Source organism: Lissotriton helveticus, chromosome 3_1, assembly GCF_964261635.1.
Source record: "Lissotriton helveticus chromosome 3_1, aLisHel1.1, whole genome shotgun sequence".
NCBI lineage: Eukaryota > Metazoa > Chordata > Amphibia > Caudata > Salamandridae > Lissotriton > Lissotriton helveticus.
Window position 1 is genome coordinate 625375171 of NC_136061.1, and position 15282 is coordinate 625390452.

Below are 15282 nucleotides of genomic sequence, written 5' to 3' on the forward strand. Positions count from 1 at the left end.
CTCAGTGACTGTATTGAGAATTGTTCCTAGGAAGGGCTGTATCTGAAGGGGTTGGAGGTGGGGCTTGCCCACATTGATGGTCAAACCGAGATCATGTAAAAGACAGAAGGTATTCTGGGTGTGGGTCAAGCACTGCTGACTGCTTGCTTACCAGTCAGTAGTCGAGGTGCATGAAGATGTGGACGCAGCACCTCTGGAGATGTGCAGCTATCACTGCAAACCATTTTGTTAAGTCTCCAGGGGCTGTAGTTACCTCCAAAAGACAGAACTTTGAACTAGAAGTGCTGCGCATTTATCATGAACCTGAGGTAGCATCTGCGCAAGTTGGATCGAAATGTGAAAATAAGCATCCTTCTGGGTGGTCATAAAGTCACCTTGGTGCAGCAAAGGAATTATGTCCTGGAGAATGACCACGTGGAAATGTTCCAACAAGATGTACTTGTGGAGGTCCTGAGGTAGAATATGGGCAGTCTTTCTTGGGGCATCAGAACCTACAGGACTATAGCCAGGAAACGCTGGGCAGCATCAGATGTCTCAGGTTACCCCTGCCAATGCATTAGTTCCAAAAGGAATCCAAGTAATTGTTCCTAATATTTTTCAGCCTAACACGAGTGGGGTTCTATAAATGGAAAATGTTACCATGTAAGCATCTGTTTGTGGCATGTAGTGCTGGGGATTGACATGGTCTGCATGCTCTCCAACCGTCTACTGTTGGGCGTAGACGTGTCCAACTTGTTTTTCTTCTAAAAAGTATAAGTACAGTGACTCCTATGACTGGTAACACGCATGGGCATCAGCTCAATTGTTAGATTGTTTTCCCACACAGCGGGTGAGAATGGAGATGCAGCACAGAAGTGGAAGAAGATGGCCATGCAAGCAAATTTAAAAAAGAAAAAGTAGCACTCACTTTGACCCTGCTGTTGCAATTGTATTTAAGTAGCCCTATGTACTCCTGATGACGCGTTGAGACATTTTTCAGAAAGTAGCTTGTTACTCAAAAACACCAAACCCTTTGGTGTTATTCGTTCTATAAGCACCCCAGGAGTACCCTCGGGAGGGTTGCTGATGCTGCTTCTGCCTCTGATTGGAGGTGGAACCATCTGGGGAGGTTGCTTTGGTGCCACCACGGAACTGGCTCCTATGAAAGGACCTATGTGGCAATGGGGGCTGAAGATTCCCCACTGCATTAGGTGTGTATTTTCTAGCATCTGATCAACCTGAGGTCCAAAGAGTTGTTCCCCATCAAAAGGCAGGTTGCTCAGATGCTAATGGATTTATGGCTTAAAGCCATAGACACGGAGCCAGGCAGGACAGCAAATGAGGATGCTTGAATTAAAACATCTGGCAGCGGTATCAGCCACGTCCAGAGCACACCTGATGGTGATGCCGGAAATAAGCTGACTCTGCGACTAATTCTTGTTCCCGCCGTCTATTCTGATCCGGAAGGTGTTGGATCAAATCCCCCATCTCATCCCATTGGGCCCTGTCATACCTGGAGAATAAGAGAATAAGCTAACCCCGTTGGTGATATGCCAGTGGGTGGCAGATTGAGTGGCCACCCTTTTCTCTGCAGTGTCAATCTTTTTACTCCTTATCTGGCAGAGAGGCATTTCCAGTACCTTGAGCATTAGCTCATTTACATGCAGTATGCGCAATCAACAAGTGTTTTGGGAGCTGACTCCATATGTAAGGGGGAGGGCTTGTACTTTTTATCCACCCTTTGAGCGACCACTCTTACTTTCACAGGGTTCTTAAAAGTGTCCCTTCAATCATGGGGAGACATTGAACAGAATGCTGGATGTTGGTAAGTGCTTTGCTAAGGAAGTCATCCTCCTCAGTAACAGCGTGGACACCTACCTTGTGAAAATTGGCTGCACTGTGAATAACCTCATGATAAGGGATGGTGGCGTCCGTAGTGGAGGGTTTGGCTGGGTACAAGTCTGGATCCGTGTCACTGGGGGCAACAATATCATAATTGTCCAAGAGATCATGATGGAGCTTAGAATCAAATGGAGCATCATAAGTGTCCAGAGGATGTAGAGGACTACCCTCCCTATAGGATGAGTGTGGGGAACCCTCTGACAAAGGTGGCTTACGTGGTGGAGGCAGAGGGGGAAGAGGTACATAGGGGCAAGTGGAGGACTGGTGTCCCTATCTTGATGTTTTTCCAGCTTAGGAGGTAGTGGTGGCTGCATAGCGAGTTGCTCCTCAAAACTAAGCTTCCTTTTGTGAGGCAAAGTCTCCTTTGGCAGTGGTTTAGCCAAAATATTGCCCACTTGTGGGTGGATAAACAGTCTTTTCAGCCTGGTTTCCAACTCCTCCTGGAGGCACTGCAGAACTGGAAGGTACTGTTCCTCAAAGTCCACGAGGAATGAGCAATAGATGGTCGGCTGGATTCTAATAACTGTTTCGGCTTCAAAGCAGGTCTTGCCATCAAGTGGTGTTTCGGCTCCAAAGAGCCCGTCTGCACTGAGGAACCTGATGGCATTAGGGAAGCCATCGGCACCAGAGAAGACCAGGTCTTGGGTGTTTGTTTCAGCACCTGGGACAGAGGCAGAGTCGACTCCAAAAACTTATGACATTGCCGGCCCTGCTGGGAGGCAGTGGCGGACCAGAAGGCTACTGGCTGAAAAGTGGGCTTAGTTTCCAATCCATGAAGGAGTGGTGTTCAACCGGATACCAGGATCGAAGTGGAACCATACTCACAGTTGATGCCTTCTGACGTTGGCATGGTGGAGGCTGGAATTCTTGACTTTGGGGCCTGATTGTGAACTTGGCTCTAGACTGAAAGAATATGGCTGGTCAGCGGAAGGGGCAACAGCTGCTTCCCCTTCAGCGTTCTCTCCGAAGATGTTGGGTGTATCCTTATCTTGTCTCTGCAACATTGTGCATTCATGGAAAAAATGTAATTGCCTCTTGCTAATGGGAGTGGAAGAAATGAAAATGAAAAGCCTCAATGATGAGCACCAAACAGCGCCAACTCTGAGCTTTAGTGATGCACATCTAAACCAGACAGCAGAAAAAATCTAACAAACAATGGAACCAATAACCCATTCATGTTATCAATAATATGAGTCACTATACCTCGTGACTCAAAAGACTTCTTCGGAGAAAAACAAGTTATATATGTTCTAGCCCAACACTAGATGGCTGGAAAGTATGCAGACTATGTGTATCTACATCTACACATGCCACAAACAGAGGATTTTCAACAGAGTTTCTATTTCATGCATGGTTCTGATGCCCAAGTTAGCTCTTGCCCTAATTTCAATTCAATCTTTGTCACTTAGTTGAATTTGTCATTTCTTAGTCCACAACAACCAATTCCAAATAAAAGGCTGAATACTGCCCGCAGGATCTTACAGATTACAAAGTTGTGGCTTTTTGTTCCTGTACTCTGTGTGTATGGCTTAAACCTAGTAAGCAACCTAGTGGTACTGTTCCTATACATTAGCATCAACAACAGTGTGACATTAGTGAATACTGGAATCACTCAGTTCAATTAGATCATAGTTGTTTTTACAGTGAGTGAAGAGCAGCCTTGTACTAATTTACAAAGTGAACGCCATTGAAAAATCTAGGTTGTCAAAAAAGGGGGTAAATGTTGATACATGAAAAACCATTGCTCCCTATACCCTACCATTTTATTTTGCTTCAATAAAAACATATCATTGAACCTTGAGACCTGATTGTAAGTAGTCAAAGCAGAACTGGTGACTCCACTTGCTTGCTTTGTTAGAAATTACTTCTTAATCATGCTAAGTTTTGAGGAGCGGCTTGAGGCGTCAAGATGGCGGTCGCTCTCAGAGTGCTCTGGACCCCCTCCGTCATCCGCCTCGCATCCGCCGCTACCAGCCTGCATCTAGCTCCCCCACCTACCTGCCGCTGCTCCCCGTGCTGCCTGCTGCCCCCTGGTGTCTTGGGGGAGCCGCTCTGGGTCTCCCTTCCCTCCATGGAGTCCCTTGCTGCCTGCGGCCTGGTCTCTTAAAATGGCGGCCCCCATGTTGCTTGGCCCTGGGCCCTTAAGATCGCGCCCTGGTGCTCTCCTCACCGCAGCCTGTGAATCCGGCGGGCGGGGCGACACATCCAAACGATCGCCCTCCCGTCCTGGGGCCGCGGGGGTGAATGGACTGAGCCGGCGGCGGCTAAGGACCGGCGAACTGTGAAGGCGCCCGAGATCCCTGGGTGGCGCGCCAACCCCGGGAGGGCCGTGGGAGGCTGACGGGCTGGCTCGGAGCTGAGGGCGGTGTGGCCACACCCCCGGTGGTGCAGCGGCAACCTGTGCAGAGGACAGCGGCGGCTGGGGCTGTCGGTCCTGCGGCCGGCCCGGCGCTGCGAGACACCCGCTGAGGGTGCTGCAAGGAGCGGTGCGGGAGCTGGGCTGCATCGGCGCGGGAGCTGGGCTGCATCAGCACGGGAGTGCCGACCTGAAGATTGGACCTGCCTGTTTGTGTGGGGACGGTGGTGTGGGGGCCCCCGGCGGGGTGAGTGGTGGCTGGGGGCCCACGCTTGGCTGTTTGCCCTGGGACTGCTCTGGGCTGCCTGGATCGTGCTAACGCGTCCCCGCGAGGGGGCCTTCCAGCCCCTCAGCTTCGGTGTTGTCCTTGTGGGCGAGCCGCCCTCTGGGGGGGCCATCTTGCAGGAAGCAACAGATGCTCAGTAGGCCATCGTGGATCCGAGGGGAGCAGCACCTGAGAACTTTCTCCTCCCTTGGGAAGTGGAGGCTGTCCGTCCCCTCTGCCATCTTGGGAACGCGGAGCTGAAGTTCACAGACCAGCGGATCCCAGGGAGGGGTCTGGAGTGGCCTTCGGTTGCTTTGTGACCCTGAGGCTGGGAGGGGGTGCTGCGGGGCTTGGACCGGCCGCCTGGCCCGCAGTGTGCCTTCCCCCTGGGGTCTGAGCGTCTGGTGGACGGCCCCAGGCGCATCACCGTCCTCATAGCGGGGCAGCGTGTCGCGGTTTGGTGCGGTGATCTCGCTGATCAACACAGACATCAAGATCTTCGCTACTGTGATAGCTCAGCGACTCCGGCCCCTCCTGCAGGATTTGGTCCATCCTGATCAATGCAGGTTTATGGCTGCCGGGGGCACCCATCACTGTATTCGCCGCCTCCACTTGGCAATGGCCCACCAGCATCGGCTGTCCCCGTATGAGGCGCTTCTTCTCGTCGACTTTGAGAAAGCTTTTGACACGGTGGACTGGGGGTATCTGGGGGATGTTATGGAGAGGATGGGCTTTGGTCTTCTCGTACGCCGCCTGATCAGGGTTCTTTATAATATCCCTAGAGCCCGTGTCCTCATTAATAGTGGGCTTTCCGAACCATTTCCGATCCGGAGAGGCACCCGTCAGGGCTGCCCGCTCCCACCGCTTTTATTTGCACTGGTGATGGAGCCCCTGGCGGCGCTGATCAAGCAGGACCCTCTCATCCAGGGTTGGGCCTAGGACCTGAGCCAGGTTGATAAGATTGCTCTCTATGCAGATGACGTTCTGCTCTACCTGGCGGATCCGGACCACTCCGGCCCTAGATGCCTGGAGGCCCTCTCGGCGTTTGAGCAGGTTTCGGGGCTCCGACTCAACCCGGAGAAATCAACCTTGGTCCCTCTACACCGCTCACGGGAGTGTTTTGATTGGCAGGCGGTGATTCCCCTCCGGAGGCAATTCTTCAAATATCTGGGTGTGTGGGTCACTCTCCTGCCGGAGCTTGAATGGGCCCTAAACGTTCCTCCCCTGGTCGCTCGGATGAAGGCCGACCTTAAGAACTGGCAGTTCCTCCCCCTTAACCTGCTGGGCAGGAGCGCGCTTTTTAAAATTATGGTTCTCCCCGCTTTCTTTACATTTTACAGAATACCACGGTCCACCTTTCAAGTAGCTGGTTCCAGGAACTGGACGGCACACTCACCAGGTTTCTGTGGGGAGGCGGGCGTTCGCGAATGTCCCTGTCTCACTGTCGTATTCCCCCGCTTCAACGGAGGTATGGGAGTTACTAATCTCCACCTCTATTAAATGGCCACGCGACTTATCATGATTCACAACTGGTTTGCGGGTGTCTGGTCCGACCCAGCTTACTGGGTGGAGCTCAATACCATGGACTTTCCACAGATCCAGGGGTTCCTATACAACTGCCCAGTGCCGCAGGCCTTGCCCCCAGTCACCAGGACAGTGCTCACGGCCTGGAGTACTGCCCTCCGTCACGTGCGATGGGACCGGAGGCTAACTAGACAAACGCCGTTATGGAAAGGTGCCTGGCTGAGGGAGGTCTCGTCCTTGGGGGGCTTCCGCCGCTGGGACCTGGTGGGGGTCTCGCTGCTTGGGGACGTGTGGGTGGGGGACCACATGCGATCCTTTGCTGACTTACAACACAGACACACCCTTCTCCATTCCCAGTTCTATAATACCTACAACTCGACACGCTCTCCACACGCACCTTCCAACACCCACATCTCTCCCGGAATTCAGCCCCCTGGAGGCCCAGGTGATGATGGGGAACCTGGTGCGGGGGGAGTGTCCCGTATATACCGGGCTCTGGTGAACAACAGCCCTACATCTCTTGACAGGCTTCGGGAGCGATGGGAGGGGTGGGTGGGTCCTCTAGAAGAAACGGACTGGCGGGACGCCCTATGGCACCCGAAACCCTGACTTCATCCTCTAAGCTACGCCTGGTCCAGCTTTACTACCTCCACACCCCCTACCTCACTCCAGCACGTCTCTTCCGAGCCGGCATGAGAGCTTCCCCTGCATGGGCGCGCTGCGCCTCTATTCCAGCGGACTTCTAACATATGGTGTGGAAGTGCCCGGCCTTGGCGCCGTTCTGGCAGGGGGTGGAACTCGAGCTCACACGGGCCCTGGGGTGGGAGGTCCCCCATGACCCGAAGTGCTTGCTGTTGGGGGTGCTTGATGGCTTAGACGGCTCCAGAGCTGGAAAGCGTTTCCTGGGGACAGCTGTGGCGGTGGCAAAGCGGGACATAGCAGCGGGTTGGTCCCAGGCAGCGGCTCCAACGGTGCGGAGATGGAGGAGGGGGGTAGATTGGTGTGGGGTACAGGAGGAGTCTCTCTTTGAGGCCCGAGGTTGTCCGGAACTATTCGGTAAAGTGTGGGGCAAATAGTTTGGCTTAATACCACTGTGAAGGTCCATGTCTTATTATGCAACTGTGTTATCTGGGGATTGATGTACCCACTCGGAGGGGGGCTGCTTTACCTTTGTTGACGTCAATGAGGAGAGGTGTTTTAACTGTGATGTGTGATTTGCTACCAATGAATTTGTTTAAAAAATTTCTATAAAAATTGATTATCAAAAAAATCGTGCTAAGTTTTTTTATCGTTCTAGTTATATTTAGATATCTTATGTTGCCACACTTTCGAGGTTGTAGGAGATTCATTATAAACGTTGCAATCTTCCCTAACCCAGTGTTTGGACATTTTTTGTAGTTCTTCAATTAATCTGAAATATTTAGCTGCATACAGGCCTTTGTATGTTGGTGTCAGGCAAATATCCATGTATTAGATAGGTTTTCTGACCACTTAATGGAAATAAACCTGGCAGCCTGGTCATTTTTCCACACCGAGAGTGAAGTTGAGAAGAAAACCTCTCCAGAGGTAACAATATTTCTGGTGGATATATAATCTTCCAACATATTCCTAACCTTCCTTAGGCTGTGTCAAAGAAATTCCCAATGTGAAGTTAATCAAGTCCATCACATAGCAGTGTAGCTCCCACTCGTAGACCTCCAGCTAGACACTGATGGCATCCACTTTCATAATGAGAAAGCCTATGAAATAAGCAACTACTTGGAAGACTCCAAGGGCTGCGCCCATTTCCACAGGTGAATTGTCTCCCAACAAATGATCCAACAGCCCACACTGCGCTATCGATCTAATGGATGCTTGTGATGTTGTCCGACAGAGTACAGAAGTTGCCCCCTGCAATAGCAGGGAGAAGAGCCTTCAGGGCAAATTGGACCTCCTGACGCTCAAGTACATAGATTTGAGGCACTTCTGCAAGCAAAGGCACTGCACCAGTGTGACAGGTTAATGAGCACCTTAGCAAAGACACAAGCATTGCCACAACAGCCAGAGCCTGAGGAGGGCTGAACGGTTACCCATCAGAAGGTTGGAGGGTTCAACAACTAAAGCAGATCCTGATGCTCCGAATTGTATATCCTCATCTTAGCCTAGAGACTTAGATGAAGTAGTGGTTACGACACCAATGGACAACACTAAGAAGCGCTCATCCACAAATATATGCAAGGCACCAACAGGACGAACGAGGCCATGAGGACCAGCAGACCTAGGACCGGGATCTGAGCTGGAGCCAGGCTAGTTAAAAAAACCACCTGAAGATCCATGATCCTCTGAGAAAAAAGAAAGGCCTTCATAAGTTGTGTTGACCACTGCCCCAATAAATGGCTGCCCTCTGTGTGGCAGGGAGAGGAGACTTCTGAATATTGATGGTAACACTGAGTTTGGGGAATAGAGTCTGTGCCTGGAGATATTCGTGGATCAAAGTTGGGGACCCCGCCTTTAGCAGTTAGTCATCAAAGTAAAGGAATACATGGTCTTCCACCCTCTACAGCAAAGCCTCCACAGCTGCCAGCACCTTTGTAAAAACGTAAGACTATCGTTATTCCAAAAGTGAAGACCTCAAACTGAAAATCATGAACCTCAAATACCACCTGTGAGCCTGGAGAATTGGAAGATGACACCAATCAATTGGATCTAGTTCAGGGATACCATCTTGAACTTTTCCTGATGGCTGAACAGGATCAGAAGGTGGAGATCTAGAATAGATCTTAATTCTCTGTCCCTCTTGGGGATCAAGAAGGGAGTAAAACCTTGCCCCTCTCTCTTCCAGAGGCACTACAGTTATAGTCCCCTCTGCTTTGCAGATGATGTTTGAAACATCACACTCTTCAGTAGCGGATGGAAGTTAAGCTACACGGAGCAGTCTATGGTGTCTGCTAATCAGCTTTTGTATTACCAGGTCTGAAAACGCTGTCTCCCATGCACTCATTGTTGGGTCTAGGAGAGCCTCATTAAACGGAAGCAAGTGCCCCGCATAAGTTGTAGAAGAATGGAAGAATTTTTTTTTTAAAAGAACCATCATTTTTAGCTGGAAGGTCTTAGCCTGAATGGTGTCAGCTGAAGAACCGGGAAACATAAATAAATCTTTTTTGGGGGAGGAGGGAGTGTGTTTTGGGACACCTGGCATTGAGGAAGAGCCCGACATTGGGTAACAGTGTTGAGGATTCATACAGTGCCAGGAATGGGGCCACTTCTTTAAGGTGGAAAATGACTTCTGCTTCATACAGCAATGTTTGTGTCTTTTGGGGGGAGAATGTCTTAGGAGAATGTTAACTCGAGGGTGACTTTCCTTTTGTGGTGAGAGTTCACTAGAGTCTCCCTGTGGGCCTGAGTCAAAAATAGGTTGGCCTCCCACTCCCTAATGGCCTTCACAGCCGTGGCCGCTGCAGGTAAGAGTGGTGGGGCCAGGTGAGGGGGGATTTCGAGAGACAACCACTAGGGAATATTAAATAAATTATTTATTTTCCCTCGTAGTCGCCTCTAGAAATCTCCCTTCACCTGGCCCCTCCGCTCTTACCTGCAGCGGCCGCGGCTGGGCCTTCAGGTGCATATAGGTTCAATAGCTGCACACTATAGCGTCAAGTCCCAACCTCAGACATCTCAAATATTAATTGTTGGGTTCCAAAGGGACATCATCTTGCAGCAACCGCTACAAAAAATATATTCTGGAGAAAAAAAAAAAACAGTTTCGAGCACTAAGAACCGCATCGACGAGACACATAAAAATAGGAATAAACACTAGCAGGCAAGATGACAACTAAGGCACTCCAGGAATGTCACGTCTTGAGAACAAGTTATGGCTGGACTTATGTGGAACCAACCACCTGGTGATGGTGGAGAGTCCTTTTGGGGGGGGATGCTTTTGAGACCATACAGAAGTCTGGAAGGAGTATTCATAAGGTGAAGAATGTGCGGGAAGATCTATTCATTAGAATTCCTATGCACTTTACACCCCAAGATTCCTTACATTCCTGAAACTCTTGTCAGAGCTCATAGGAAACGTTCAGAGTCTTGCTGGGTCAACAGAATTTCATAAGCAAACATGATTCATTAAGAGTCAGTTATTATCCAGGTTGAAAGCCAGGTAGTAGGCCTATACACAGAAGTGTAGGAGAGCCCGGAAGTGCAGAGAATTTCACACAGTATGTTGAAGAAGTGTTCAATCAAAAAACAGTTTTTATGGAAAATAAAGATTTATTATAAATATTTCAATATTCCATTTATGGAAAACTGGTGATTGGGAAATAAACATGATACAGTTGAAAATCACAGAACACTGCATACAAATTGACTGAAGTCCTTATGGACTTAGGGAAGAATCCGCACCTCTTCAGAGATACATTATTGCGAGGAAACTTGCTCAAGAGCTTACGGATTTCACACAATCTGGAAAGATGTTCCATCCACTCCCAGGCACAGAACCTCCAGACAAACGTCCCCTTGGTCATCTGAATTCAGCAGACACAATGAAGAAGCTCTATCACCTACAGAACTCCTCAAACCAAGTCTACCTTCAGCCACCACAATTTCAGGCACTCATGGCCAGGAGAACAGCCTTTACTCTTGAAGAAGTTTATACTTTCCATTCAGTAATACAAAGAAAATCCCACTAAATACACGCCCAGAAACAGCTAGAGGTTACCTCTCCTCACAAGAACAACACATCTATGGAATTAGACCCTCTTTTATAAGTGGGGAAGCAACTAGGACAAAGGCACCGTTTCCTTCTGAAAGTATCAGCACCACCAAGACATTAATAGGTTACACTCGCTTTGAAATGCTACCAGGAGCCCTAGAGAACTTGGGGGGTATTGTAGTGTCTACTGGATGACAAAGTTTTGAAAGGGTGCCCTGCTAATTTGGATAGCAGTAATGATGCCACAGGTCACACAACAAAGCTCAGCAAGTGCATCCATAGAAGCTTAAGTAGCTGCTTTGCACGTGTTCACCAATAAGATATTCCTGAAAAGCTAAGCAGAAGCACTTTTCCGGCATGCATTTCTTTGCAATTAGTAGAAGTGTTACATGCAGTATTTTAATCCACTCCTACAACAATTCCTGAACAGCACATCTTAATCTCCTGGATGACAGGTCTAAATTTGTAGGATCCTTTGGCAAAGGAATCTTGCCTGGAGATTTGGAGACACTTTAAGAGCTGAGAAGCAGAACTGGCATTTGTGATGTGGACTTGAAATCTATGTTCCCATGTAATTCATCCTCACCTTGTACACAAGTTGTACTGGGGAGCATAACAAAAGTCAGTCTGTCCCTCAGCCTTTGACCATTCTATAAGCTAGTGTGTTTAAGCTAACCCCATGCTAGTATGTGGAGCCTAAGTGATGTAATCAGTTTACCAGCTATAGGAAAAGCCATATATAATGTGAGGATGGTCTCAAGATATGTCTACAAATGCAATTCTTTATATAGGGTCCAACACTGAAATATTCTGAATGGCTGCTGGCCTACTTGCCATATTGAATGGACTTCAAGAATGCATAGGAATTTGGTGCACTTGTGGTTACGGGGTTGGACCGTACTGGCATTTTCATTGTTTTGGAAGTAACTGGTCTACCAGCCATGGACGCTATGATGAGCAGAAATATAATACTCATGTGGCTACAGGGGCTGGTTAGTTGCCATCTCGCTCCATTGAATTTTCAGTGTGTATACTCTGCTTCCTGAATACTGAAGGCTCTTATGAACTTGATATTTATGCGGAAGCACTTAAAGGATACAGGTGAGTGAAGTCCCTGCACATGTTTTTTGCAAATCATGAATGACATACACGGTCAGCCTGACTGAATGTATCAGCCTGATTAAAAGTATGCGTTGACGACCAGCTCGGGCACTTTGAAGTATCTTTGAAAGCTTTTTATTTCTTAAATTACAGCTGAAATAGGAATTAGGGATTGTTCTATCAGATGGTTAGAGGAGCAACAGTCAGTTGTTATAAAGATATATTGCTTGGATTTTTGGGCAGCACATCTCTGTGAATGCTTTACCAGCACAGTGGAATGTCCATATCGTTGAAATGTTTTTAGCGTCTTTCTTACACATTGGTGTCGCTTCACCCTGTTCTTTCTTTTTCCTACTGTTGTCATAGCCCCTTTCTGGTTCTTAACAATGGGTCAGGAAGAGTAAAAACCTTTTTTAATATGTTCCACAGACATAGCGCTGTGATTTCTGTGCAGCCCATATGTGTGACTACTTTACCAGCACAGCGGAATGCCCTGATCGGGGGGATGCTTTTATCGTCTCTCTCGCACACTGGGTTGGCTTCACCACGTTTCTTCCTTTTCCTATTGGTGTCGCTCCCCCTTCTGCTTCTTAAAAATGGGCCCGGAAGAGTAATACTTTTTTAGTGTACGGTGGTAGTACGGTGCAATGCTCTGTTCGGGGGCATGTATCTAATCTTTGTTTTCACATTGGTGTTGTTTCACTTGGTTTCTTCCATTTCCTACCAATGGTATTCCTCTTCTCTGGTTATTAATATGGAGCTAGGAATAATAAGATTCTTTGCTCATGACCACTTCATCTTAAATCTTAGAGTCTTACAAATACCTGAACAATTAGGTGGTGATGTTGTGCACTAGATCTGGCGACCTTAGCCGAGTCATTACTTGATGGTGAGTATATGGCATTAATCATTTTGAATATTTTAAACAATGGGCTCTGGCACCCTACACAAGGTGTCAGGTCAACTCTCATACGGAGGGATCTCCGTAATGAATAATGGATTAGTAGTTTCACTTCTGTGTAGTCCATGTCTAATGAAAAAAAATCTTTTGTTCTCTCCCCTTTGTATGTAGTAGTTTGTTTTCGTTTCTCACCCTCTGTATATTTGGAAGGTGTGTTAATTACTGTATGCATTTTGCTAGTTCCTATTTGTCGTTTAGGGTTTGATCCAAAAAAATTCTTCTTCCTGCTTTTGACTGATCAATTTTTGTGTCAGTAAAGTTTATCACCTGTATTTTAGTCTACATTTGTCTAGGGATTGTTATATAATTAGTACATTGCCTGTGAATTTGTATTTGTTGTGCATTTGTAATGTTTTAATAATTCATTTGGATGACTTTAAATGTTTTATTCTCTGATTTTAAAAGAATCATGTGGGAAGTTATGGAACTGTGTTGTTCCTAATACACTGTTAATTTGTGTGTGTATTTATAGGTGTGTTTTCTGCTGCATGTCATGTGTGCAGCCCTGAAAGAAGACTTGTACTGGCAAAACGCGTTGGCGGCATTATTTTTTGTCTACATGTTAAACAAAACACTGATAAAAGAACACACTCTAGCAGAGGATCATTTTGTCTTGAGCATACTGATATGTTGGTTTACCTTGTTCAAACACAGGCCTTTGGTTGCCTGTCGATTATATGTGTAAGGTACTCGGGGTGTTCTTTGCATACTATTGCCTACCCACTCCCCACAACACATGTGATCTTGTTGAGATCTTGGTCCTACGAAATTCCAATTAATCACAACTCTGGTATTAGCCTTATATTGTGGTGGAAGCGTGCTCTTGAGTGCTGCAGGAAGTTTGGGAATATGTCACATGAAGTCCTAGATTGGGCTTACAGTGTTTTGATCTCATCAATTTGTTTTCCTTACAGTGGTTTTCTTATCTATAAACTACAACAAAGTGGTTCCAACAAAAAAGATAAACAGTCCTAAGCTACTATGCTGAACATGAGGGCACTATCAATACTTTATTTCCATGTTGCTATCCATGATCTATGAGTTTTTGCAAAGCTAAAAAAGAACATAGGTTTGATGGCAATTTTTGATCCTTTCTTAAGTGATCTGAACTAGTTCATTCTTACAAATGGCAAAACATTTATCCAAAGGCAGAGAATTTCTCACAACTAAAAAGTGTACCATGCCCTCACCAGTACATGGGTACACTAAGTGCAAGATGGAAAAGCCCAATCTTCTTGTACTGTATAACAGAGATATCGCGAAGTCTGCAGTCTTTAGTATGTCTCTGCCATCTATCACTACCATGTATTCACTTTCTGTGTTTGTGGAAAGAATCAGTCTGCCCCTACCCATTGTTCTGCTGGTCTACAGGTGAAATCCAACATGAATGGCATTTCTCAAAGTTCCCAAATGGTGCTAAGAAATAGTGATCTTTTTCAAATACTGCCCCCTTCCTCATGCCACTGTGCTGGCGCTCAGTGATTTGAGGATTCACTCACAAAAGTTCATCTAAAGAAGGAGTCATCCTCACCAGAAAAATATTTTAGCTACCGTATTATATTAATGTTGACTAAGCCAAATTATTCGCAGCATGAATGTCATGAAACCTCCCCTATCCAGTTGACGGTCTGATATGACCAGACAATTAAACAAAAATGTTTTTCTAAAAAACTCTAACTTTCTCAGCATCACCATCCAGGAAGATGTCAATAGAGAAGTGCATGCAGACCCAGAAGCCACTACTGACGTCAGACTAGTCTGCGAGTCTGTGACCAACCAAATCCTGTCTCATCAGTGAGACAGCGGCTGAAGGATGAAGGACTGCTTGCATTAGCCCAACAGAGGTAGATCAGCTTTTGAAATTGGACTTGAGACGGCACACCTATAGAGCTTCTGAACCTATAAGGGGGATACTTGTTTATAGATGCTGACTTTCTGGTGGGGGCTCATACAGAGAGTCCTGGGCGAGCTGCATCCCACTCTGATACTCTTACAAAGAACACTCTTCCCAGGGAGAATGAATTCTGCTGTTGAACGCAAATAACCACACATCAAACACCTAAAGAACCCCAGAAATCGCCATTTCAGGGAGTTACACAAGAATAACAATAGTGGTGGCTTATACGGATTATCAGGGAAACACACAGGTACACGCAGAGCCACACATTTGAACAAACTAACACAGTCACACTGCACAGATAATGAACTCCTGCTTTCTGCTGGAGCGAGCACCTCCTCTGTGTCACAAACGTACTCCTCGACAACAAGTGGAGCACAGCCCCTACCACGGGTGCCATGAGCAAGGAACATGTGCACATTCACCGCAGAGCACTGTGAGGAGCAGTCATCTGCTGTGCACAGCAGCTTCTGTCTGCTTATTACGGAGGATCTCAAAACCTCTTGGGCAGTAGGGTGACAAATTCTCAGGTGTCCTGCATTTGTGAGAACAGCATCAGTATGTTTCCAGCCTGTAAAAAGAGAGAAAGATTGGATAAGATGCAAAGGAC

The 15282-nt window shown here is 47.3% G+C and overlaps 1 protein-coding gene across 1 annotated transcript in view; it reads right to left on the bottom strand.

Annotated features, from left to right (window-relative positions):
* Positions 1–10251: 10251 nt before the first annotated feature.
* The window catches only part of TMEM216 (transmembrane protein 216), a 55783-nt gene continuing 50752 nt past the window's right edge, over positions 10252–15282 (bottom strand). Inside the window, exon 6 of the mRNA XM_078680627.1 lies at positions 10252–15243. Within this exon, the coding sequence (XP_078536753.1) occupies positions 15228–15243 (16 nt within the window). The 3' untranslated portion in view covers positions 10252–15227. The remainder of the gene's footprint in view (positions 15244–15282) is intronic.